Source organism: Toxorhynchites rutilus, chromosome 2 (genome assembly GCF_029784135.1).
Source record: "Toxorhynchites rutilus septentrionalis strain SRP chromosome 2, ASM2978413v1, whole genome shotgun sequence".
Lineage (NCBI taxonomy): Eukaryota > Metazoa > Arthropoda > Insecta > Diptera > Culicidae > Toxorhynchites > Toxorhynchites rutilus.
Window position 1 is genome coordinate 180276763 of NC_073745.1, and position 11140 is coordinate 180287902.

Below are 11140 nucleotides of genomic sequence, written 5' to 3' on the forward strand. Positions count from 1 at the left end.
AGTTACAGTGTTTTTTGCTGCTAAGAACCCGGTGTCCGACAAAGAAAAATCATCGTTTTTCGCCCCAACAAAAGTAGTTTTATTATAATCAAGGCTTACTACTATACAATAATTCAACGATTACTATTCTAACATTCCCCCTTAATCTTGAATTATTGAATTCCAAGGGTCTTCCTGGCTTCTTCTAGTTTCACAATTGGAACAGCTTTAGTAAGTGCATCGGCGACCTGTTCTTCTGTTTTCACATGTTCTAGATTGATGATGTTCTGTTCCAATTTTCCGCGTATAAAGTGATGGCGAATGTCAATATGCTTGCTGCGAGCAGAATATCCGACTTCCTTTTCCGCTAGGTGCACAGCACTAAGGTTGTCGCAGCGGATCTGCACAGATTCTGATATTTCCGTACAGCTCCGTAGTCCACACCACCATAGTGCTTCTTGGGTTGCCGCCGAAACAGCCATATATTCCGCCTCCATTGTAGACAGAGCCACTGTGGCTTGCTTTCGGCAAGTCCACGAAATCGCACCACCAGATTGCTTGAAGACATTGCCAGTAATTGAACGACGGTTATCGGGATCGTTCGCCCAATCAACGTCGCTGTAGCCGACGAATCCTTCATCAGACTTCTCCGAGTAGGTTAGTTTCATCGAATTAGTCCCTTTTAGATATCGAAGTATCCTTTTCGCTGCTGTCCAATGCACCTTCCCTGGGTTCTGGCAAAACTGGCTAACTGCATTGACCGCATAACTAATGTCAGGCCTGATCGACTGCGCCAGATACTGCAAACTTCCCACAAGCTCTCGAAAAGGCACATTCTCCATCAGCTTTCGTTCCTCTTCGGTGTTTGGACACATTTCCTTGGTGAGCTTTTGATTCGGATCAGCTGGTGTATTAACCACGTTGCAATCAGCGATATTAAATCGCTGCAGCAGACTGTTGATGTAACTCTCCTGGTCTATCATTACACTTGCTTGCTCTCTGGTTACCCGCATTTCCAAAATCTCGCTGGTCAAACCAAGGTCCTTCATCCTGAATTTCGTTATCAGTTCTTTCTTCAGTTTTTCCACCCATTGCACCCAGAACACCAGCAAATCGTCCACGTACACAGCAACAATCAAAACCGTGTTACCTTCAATCTTGAAGTACACACACGTGTCGTAAGCGAACCTCTTCAAACCGAAGCGTTTCAGTTCAGCGTTCAGCTTCTGGTTCCACACCCTACTATCTAGTTTGAGGCCATATAATGCTTTCTTCAGCCGGCAAACTTTCTTCGGTGAAGCTGGATCCACAAACCCTTCAGGCTGAACCATATAAATTTCCTCTTCGGCTAGATCTCCCTGCAGAAATGCTGTAATCGCATCCAGCTGATAAATCTTGAGGTTCATTCTTGCAGCAATCGACATCAGATATCGAATGGTGGCGTACCGAACTACTGGTGAAACGGTTTCGTTATAGTAGACGCCTTCTATCTGGGAGTAGCCCTTAATAACCAAGCGGGCTTTAGTTTTATTATAATCAAAGCTTACTACTCCACAGATCCATCCGCATTTGTTTTTACTTTGTAGATCCACTTGCAGCGTAGAGGTTTCCTTCCTTTTGGTAACTCAGCCAAATCCCATGTTCGGTTGTTCATCAGGGCCTCGTATTCCATCTGCATCCTTCCATCGGTCGCTTTCGTGTCCAGTAATCGCCTCACGAAATGTACCAGGCTCGGCATTCGTATCCATGTCACGTTTCTGTTCGGGTTGGGACGGGTTTTCAGGAAAAATATTACAGCTCATAATATAATCACGATACTTGCCTGGGACAGTGTGCTCCCTCACACTGCGCCTTACCAACAATTGTGGGTCCTCTGTTTGTGGAGGGAGCACGATGGGTTGTAACTCCTCCTCAACTATCGAATCTGCATCACTGTAGACCGAATCGTCCAGAGAATTCTCGTCCTCAGTAAGCTCGTCGTTACCTTCAGTTAGCTCAGTTTGACCGTCAACTTCAATCAGCTCATTTTGAATTATCAGCTCGCTTCCTTCTGTGATATCCGATGATTCGCCAATTGCTTCGGTGCGCTTAACTTCCATTTCCTCCACGAAGATAACATCTCGGCTCCCCAATACCTTCTTCGTTTTCTTGCTGAACACCCTGTACGCCTTGGAACCTTCACTGTATCCAACAAAAATACACGCTTCGGACTAACTCTCCCACTTCTTACGCTTTTCCTTAGGGACGTGTACCATTACCTCCGCTCCAAATATTCGCAGGTTTGATACATCCGGTCGCTTTCCGGAAAACTTTTCCTCGGGGGTCACTGACAGTCCTTTTGTCGGCGAACGATTGACCACATACGACGCTGCTGCAACTGCTTCCGCCCAAAAGGTGTTGTCCAAATTTGCATCGAATAGCATACTCTTCACTCTTTCCACCAACGTCCGATTCATCCTTTCGGCCAATCCGTTTTGCTCCGGATTATAGGGAGCTGATGTCTCGTGTTGAATTCCTTCCTTCCGTAAGAAATTCCGGAAATTTCGGTTCACGTACTCTCTTCCATTATCCGTCCGAATCTTCTTGATCCTCTGTCCCGTCTGATTCTCCACGAAAGCCTTGTAATCCTGCAACGATTCCAGTACTTCCTCCTTGGACTTCAGAAAATACACGACAGTTTTCCGACTTGCGTCGTCAATGAAGGTCAGAAAATAACGACTGCCTCCCATCGACTCTGATTCCATGGGACCACACAAATCCGAGTGGACCAGTTCCAGTATGCGATCCTCTCGATGTCCCTTTGCTTCAAATGGTTGACGACAATGTTTAGCTTCAATAAATGGTACGCACTTCGCCGGATCCTTCACCTCGAACTCCAAACCAGTCACCATACTTTTCAATCGCTTCATTCCACTGGCTGAGAGGTGTCCCATTCGCCGGTGCCATAGCTCGTATCTACCGTCTTGGACCAGATTCAACACGGGCTTCTTCACTTCGGATAGTTTGTACAGGCCATCAACTTCACGACCAATCGCAACTATCGCATTGTCCGGATCGACTACTTGGCACTCTTCCTTGGTGAACAACACTCGAAATCCATTCTTGCATACCTTGCTCACCGAAAGTAGATTAATCGACAGATCCGGAACGCACAGCACGTCGCTCATTGTGAGGTCACATGTCCTTCACCGTAATTCGCTTCCAGCTTTACCGATCCTTTCGCCACGACTTCCACCGCAGCGTTATTGGCCACATTGATCCTAGTAGACACTTCCTGTGGGTTTTCCAGAATCTCCTTGTTCCGACACAAATGAACGGTTGCGCCAGAATTAAAAAACCAATCAGTGTCATTCCTCTCATTCGACTGCACAGCATTAGCAGCATAGAAAGCCGCATTACTTTTCTGGACAGGACGCTTCTCTTTCTGGCAGTCCGATGCAAAGTGTCCGATTTTCTTGCAACGGAAACACTTCACGGTAGACTTGTCGACTTGCTTGCCAGATTGTCCACCTGCTTCTTTGTTCTGCTTGCTGAAGAACGCACCCTCACTTTCAACCGGCTTCGAACCCGTCAGTACCTTAACTTCTTGCATGATCTTTGATTTCACCAGGTCCGCGGTTAGCGCCACTCCAGACGATTCCAGGCCCAAGATCATTGGATCATATTTCTTCGGTACAACCTTGAGTAGCAAACTACACATCCAGGTATCGTCCACCTTGAAACCGACCTCCGACAGCTGGTTACAGGTCACCATGATCTCGTTCACATATTCCTGGGGAGATTGGCAAATGACATCATCGTCCCGCTCGGCTCCTACCAAGCGAATTCCCGTCAACCTTCGCAGAAGTCCAATCTTACGAGTGGAACCGCTATCCTCGAATGTGTTCCGTAACGTGTCCCATGCTTCCTTCGCTGTCTTCGCATTTTGAACTAATCCGTAGATGCTCCGGTCGCTGTTTAGGCAAATGGTCGCCAGAGCTTGTTCCAACACCTCATCGCTTACTTCCGGATCTCCTTCATTACGGTCCTTCACGGCACACCAGATCCGCTCCTTGATAAGCACCATCTTAGTTGAGAACGCCCAGGAATTGTAATTTTCAGATCCACGAAGCACTTCCCTCGCGTGCACCGAAACCACACCACCGGGTGGATGAAACGAGTAGGTCGTTTCATGAAAATTCTAAATTGAGTTACGCCTAATGTTAGATATCATACCACGAATAGAATCAGACGCTCAGAATAATCGATCAAGAATTTAGTAGTCCTCGACGAAAATTCTAGATTAGAGAATGCCTAAAGATCCGGAAGTAGAGACAGAAATTGTGAGGGGTCAATGTACCCCTCGTCATGAGAGTAGCTCAGTTAGCATCTGGCATCACTTTATGGAAAGGAATTAATATCACATCTGGCAACACGCTTCCTCCGTGGTTGGCCACTTGATAGACAAGTCCTTTTTCGACACTCAACTGACCACGAGGTAAGACGTACAATATCAAGCTCCAATTGACCCAGTGATTCCCGTAGTAAATTCAGGACTCACATTTTGGCGATCCTGCCAGGAGACCAATACTGGCTAATTTGACTATAAGAAAATCAATTTATAAAACTGATTTACGGGAATCACTGGGATCACGCTCAGAAAGACATCTTATAACAAAGTAAGGTTATTTGCGTAGTTCTGAGAATAGAAAATTCGTATTCAATGTGGTGATTCAGCATATTTTATCTCTGGATCGGTCGATATAACTCCAGAAAACATGATTATGCCTGATCATATACGAGGTGGTTTGTTTTCACCCTCGTTGGTAGACCGCGGAGGTTACCATAGAAGAAACACTGGATTGGTCGGGATGACTCCAGGAAGCATGATTTGAACTGATCATATACGAGGTGGTCTGTTTTCACCCTCGTTGGTAGACCGCGGGGGTTACCACAGAAAAAATTACGGAGTCGGAATTACTCCAGAAAATCGCGAGGTGGGTTGATTTCACCCTCGACCGCATCATTTATCAATGAAATAAAATTTAAGATGATTGTAACGATTGCGAGGTGGTTGACATTCACCCTCAATGGTAGACCGTGGAGGTTGCCACAAAAGACATAATCTGATTGATTGACGATAACTACTAGCTCTGTTAAAAGCCCTCGATCGAGAGAGATTTCTAATATTGTGATATAACTTGGATATTATAGGTTACGAGTTCACATTCAATCTTGGATCATGGAAGGCAAATACGTGCGAGCCACCAGCGGCTCCGATAGTGACCACAACGAGTTGTCTCATAATGGAGAAACCAGCGAAACCTCGATGCGTCCGGAAGACAAGGACATGGAAGTCAGCGATAGTAGCAGCTGCTGTGAGAGCGGCCAAAGCGATGCTTCAGACCGTGACGAGAGTTTTGATTCCAGTTCTGACATTTCTGACAGCCATAACGTTTCGGAGACTTCGGACGCATTGTTGGACGACGAGGAACAACATTTAAATACGGTGAATACACAAACTGCAATCCTCGAAAAATCACCGGAGAAACCAACATCCACGCCAACTAACGCAAATCTTGAGCTAGCCCACAAAATCGAACGACTCGAGAAAGTCGTAGAGAATTTAGTTCAAGCCATGGCAACCAATAAGCAACCGAACGGCGGAGTATTTACTGCCATTCACGACTCGACTGTTCCAGTTTCCAGGAACGAACACGGTTACAGCACATGTACCACCACGCGAGCCAATGTCCACGACAGTTGGAATATCTCCCATGAGCGCGTTGAGGGTTCCATTTCCTCACCAAGATGGGAACACATAAAACCGTTTCCCAACGGTATTCCCGCGAATAAAATGTGGGAGGAATGGAACCGATTTTTCGAAAACTTCGAACTTTCGGTGTCTCTGGGTAATGCTACCAACCCAGTACAACGATCGAAGTTGCTTTTCCTATGCTTGGTCCAAGAGCTCCAAGGAATCGTGAGAGCCGCGGATCTACGACCGGGGCTGGAAGAACCGAATTGCTACTCTATCTTCGTGAGCAACATTACAAGGTACCTCCAATCCATGACGGATACCGCGGCGGAGCACGAGGCATTCGCAGGAATGATGCAAGGTATTGGAGAGTCGGCGGTTACTTTCCATTCCAGACTACGGGAGAAAGTTCGTTTGTGCGGCTACAGCACCACAGATCAGGAGCGTTTTGTCAGAGCTCAACTGCTAAAGGGATTGCGTAACAGGGATTTGAGCAAAACCGCGAGAATATACAATAATGACACAAACTTCATTGTGCAATCCGCAACGAGGGAGGAAGCTTATGAAGCAGAAACGGCACAGCCGAGTGGTTCCGGAATTTCAGCAGTGCATCACGGCAAGTCCACGGACTTGCAACGAAAGCGTAATAGAGATGATCGAGAAATTAGAAACCAGTCGAAGCGGTTCCGCAGATCGGACAAGCGACCCGACGCACGCTACAACCGTTGTAACCGTTGCTACCGTCCCGTTCACAGAAGTGGGGCAATTTGTCCGGCACGGGATAAGAACTGTAACGGGTGCGGTGAACGAGGACATTTCTTGTCAGCCTGCCGAAAGCGACGTGTGAATAGTCTTCAAAACGATGCGGCCCGTGAAAATCCCCCTGGTTGGACCGATGAGGAAGAGGAGGACATAAAGGTATTAAACAAGTGAAGCTTGTAAATCTGTTTTTTAAATAAATGAGAAGTTCGCTTGTTACTAAAAAAAACTGTTTCAATTCGTGTCTTACCATTCCAGCACATAAATGCCCTTTCCTTTAATGACGTGCTGATTGACTGTAGCGTTGGGTCTTCCAATCCGATTACCTTCCTAATTGACTCTGGGGCCGATGTGAACGTCATCGGAGTTGACGATTGGAAACATCTAAAACGAGAGTTCCATAAAGGTCGGGCCGAGCTTTATCCGATTCAGCCATCCATACAGAATGGGTTACACGCATACGGTTCAAAAGAACCGTTAACCATCAATGTCGCGTTCAGAGCTAAAATCAATGTTCCTGGAACCTCCAACTCTTCGGTTGAGACAACATTTTACGTCGCAAATGAAGGACAGCGTTCGCTACTCGGTCGATCCACGGCGAGTGACATGGGTTTGCTGCATGTAGGACTATCCATCAATATCTGTGAGTACTCTGATGGGCCTGGAAAATTCCCGAAAATGCCAGGAATTAAAGTTAAGTTTAGCGTCAACAAGAGCGTTGTACCGGTGAAGAACGCGTATTACAACGTTCCAGCCGCCTTCAGAGAAGGAGCACGGAAAAGACTGCAGGAAATGGAAAACCTTGGCATTATAGAACGTGTCACAAAGGCACCAGAGTGGATTAGCGGTATGTCGACGGTTGCCAAAGGCAAGGACGACTTCCGGTTGGTTGTCAATATGAGAGGACCGAACAAGGCAATCAACCGTGAGTACTACCGGCTGCCGTTAATCGATGAAATGAAGACAATACTTCATGGAGCTCGGTACTTTTCGAAGCTCGATTTGAGCAACGCGTACTACCACCTAGAACTGTGTCACGAGTCACGTGATCTTACAACTTTCTTAACGGAAACGGGGATGTACCGTTTCACAAGATTAATGTTTGGCGTGAACTGTGCGCCAGAAATATTTCAGCGTGAAATGGTGCGGATCCTTGAGGGCGTTAAAAACAAAATCGTTTATATCGACGACATCTTGTTGTTTGCAGAAACCTTAGAGGAACTACATGTTACAGTGGCGCAGGTTCTGCGCATATTAAAAGCGAATAACCTAACAGTAAATACAAAAAAAATGCGAATTCGAAAAAGGACTTGTCTATCAAGTGGCCAACCACGGAGGAAGCGTGTTGCCAGATGTGATATTAATTCCTTTCCATAAAGTGATGCCAGATGCTAACTGAGCTACTCTCATGACGAGGGGTACATTGACCCCTCACAGAAATATAAAAAAAAATTACTAGAAAATTCGAAAGGTTTCGCAATCGGAAAGAACAGAGGAATCGACCTTTCCATTCTGAGCCGCCGAGCGAAGAAGTTCAATTTTGGTGAAAACGAGTGACATTATTTTGAGTAGTTTTTTTTTAAAGTAACAGTAAAAATAGTTTCAAAACGTTTCGAATATTAAGTTTTGATTATTTCCAGATATTTTCGGAGTGATTTGGATAAAAGTATCAATAAATCGTGAGTTGCGCGATTATTCAAATCAAGTAGAAGTGAGTTTATTGTTTACTATAAAGACGCTTTTGTTCATTGTGAAATTTTATTTAGGACAATTGTACAATTGAGTACAATCAATTAGTATAATTAAAAGTTAGTGCAGCAGTGTGCTTTGCACCCAGTAAAACGGAGGTAAATTTTTATTAAAACAACATTGGTTTGATGATTTTATAATAATGGAAGGCAATTTATACAGCCTTGGTGGCTCCGTGTACAGGTTACATTTACGTGCCCGAGTCCTAGTCGGGACTGCGCTTGCGTTCCGGCGATCAGCCATCGCTGTGAGATCTTGGTGCTACGCCTCGCCTCGTGGTTGCGTACCACTATAGACCATTCTGGAGCGCGTTGGTCAACGGAAGGGAAGCTCGGCCCCGTGTGAGTCGCACGCTACACGCGACCCTACTCCAACACGGTAAGCTCAGGACGGGAAAGTCCACCAACGCCAGCGAGATTTACCGGAACTCACGTCGGTGAGAGTTTTGGTGTCGGAGCGGAATAAATCATCACGCTGCTCTACCATTTGAAAACCCCACCGTTGCTGCACGGGTGAGCTCATCCCGGTATTAAAACATCAAATAGAGTGAGTACCCTGAAACAGAACGCTATATAACGGACCACCACCACAGTTACGCGTAAAACGACACCAATTAGTAGGGACAAAATATTGTGTTAGTAGGAGAATCATAGAGTTAGGAAAACACGTAAAGAGTGACGTCACAAGCAATTTGGAATTTTTGGGAAAAGGAGTTAGGTGTTTTGACGAAAATAAGAAACAAAGATTCGGAAAATTTCTGGAAAAAGATTTGGTGAATTTTTTATTAAAACATTAGCGGTTTATTTTAAAATTAGTAACATTTTCTTATTTAGTTTCGGTTAGAAAGAAAGATTGGGTTCCTCAAAACGACAGAGAAACTTTTCGAAATTCTCGTCAGCAAATTGGGAAGTGTGGCAAGCCGCAATTTGAAGGAGGATACTGTAGCGAGGCCTACGGTACGCGCTGGTCCGGGCAACAATCAATCCGAATCCCGACAGAGGACATTGGTCCTCTGGCGCAAAAGTCGGCGATTTTCAAAAGGCTCGCACAGGACCCCCCTTACATTGGCGCCCAACTTTTAATTCACGACCCAATTGAGTTAAGCGTAGGTTTATATTCTAGTTAGATTTTTTTTTCTTTTCATTTTCAAGTATCGGGAATTTTAGTTATCGTAGTTTTTGAATTCGGTAAATTGAAGTCTGATTCTATTAGTTAAGGTTATTATTAGGTGGAACTGGGGAAATTTTGGTGGAGGATATTTTTTTAAAATTTTTATATATTATTTTTATTTTGAATTTTAAATTTTGGTGGGACATATATTTTTCTTTTATTATTATTTCTATTGATTTGTAGACTACATTCTGTTTAATATTGGTTTCCTGAAAAGAAAGAAAAGGAAATAGAATTAGCAGAATGGCAGAAAGTAGCAATTGGATAATTAATCCATATGATTTAAGCGAGAATGAATTGGAATATGAGTTAGAAATCCGAAAACAGAATTTCGAGGAATCAGAAAAGCAGAAAAGAGAACGATTGAAAAAAATATTCCAGAAAGAGGGAAAGGGGAAATATACATGGGATGTAGAAACTAATATGGGTGAGGAATTATCTATGGTTAATAGAAGATTGAACGAAAACGAAACAGGTATTAAAGAGAATGTGCGAGTAAAATGGATCTCACAACTTCGTCATTGGAGAGAAAGAATAAACAGAACAAATACGATAGATTTGGCACAGGAAGAGCAGAAATTTGAAACATTATTGCGAATTTCAAAATTGATAGAAACGTATAAAACGGTGGCTAGAAAATTAATGAATTTGAGTGATACAGAGGAAAGTGAAGAGTTAGAATCGTCGGGAAATGGAATAAAGCAAGAAGGAAACGTAACATTGTTAGACCAAAGTTTGCAGTTTGAGAGTAGTTTCGCGAAAGGGATTAAAGAAAGTATGAAAAAAAGTAAAATTTCTCCCATTAGAACAGTCGCTGAATTTTCAGAAAATCACAGCAAGGACCAGAAAAAAAATCGAAAAATTATGAGCAAGAAAAGGTAGAAAATAAAGAAGAAAAACGTCATACGAAGAGTACGAAGGAAGAGGAGAAATCGAGTGTAGAGGCAAAGGAGAAAAAGAGGGATAATGGAAAATCGGAAGAAGAGGATAAAAAAGGAATTAAACAGGAAAAGAAACATAAACAGAAGAAATTACCTCAGAGTTTATCATCGGATTCAGAGGGCTCTTCGTTAGATTCTTTGAGCAGTTTGCTCTCATCAAGCTCATCCTCAATGTCTTCTCTGGATAGCCTTTCCGATAAGGAGAAAAAGTCTCGAAGAAGCGAGCACAAATTTCGTCATTTTCGCCTAGATAGATGGGGAATCCAGTTTAGTGGAGATTCTCATGGGATGGAGGTCTCAGACTTCGTCTTCCAGGTGAAGGAATTAATGGCTGCCGAAAGGATTCCAGACGATTGTTTCCTTGACCAGGCATATGTTTTATTTTCTGGTGAAGCACGTCGATGGTATTTTACCTATAAAAGAAAATATAAAACATGGCATAAGTTTTCTAAACAATTGATAATCCGCTTTGGAGATCCAAATAGAGATAGAAAAATTCTTCAGCAAATTAAAGAAAGGAGACAGCGAAAAGATGAGTCTTTTGTAGCATTTTGCTCAGAAATAGAAGGAATGTTCGAAAGAATGTCAAAACGGTATTCGGAGCGAAAAAGACTGAAGGTGTTGAAGAATAATATGCGTAGATCATACAAAACAAAATTATCATTCTTCGTTATTAAAAACATCTCACATTTGAGCATGCTTTGCTAAAGATTAGACAGAGATAGTGGTAGAATATATGCAAATAGTTCGTTGCCAGGGAAAAACACATTAGGCACGTAAAGGTAACTTCAGAATCTGATTCATC

The 11140-nt window shown here is 43.7% G+C and overlaps 1 protein-coding gene across 1 annotated transcript; it reads left to right on the forward strand.

Annotated features, from left to right (window-relative positions):
- The first annotated feature begins 5200 nt into the window (after positions 1–5200).
- On the forward strand, positions 5201–7691 carry LOC129766460 (uncharacterized). Its single transcript, XM_055766995.1, has 3 exons — positions 5201–6634; positions 6734–7618; positions 7683–7691. The coding sequence occupies exons 1-3, from the start codon at positions 5201–5203 to the stop codon at positions 7689–7691; spliced, it is 2328 nt and encodes a 775-aa protein (XP_055622970.1).
- The last annotated feature ends 3449 nt before the right edge of the window (positions 7692–11140 follow it).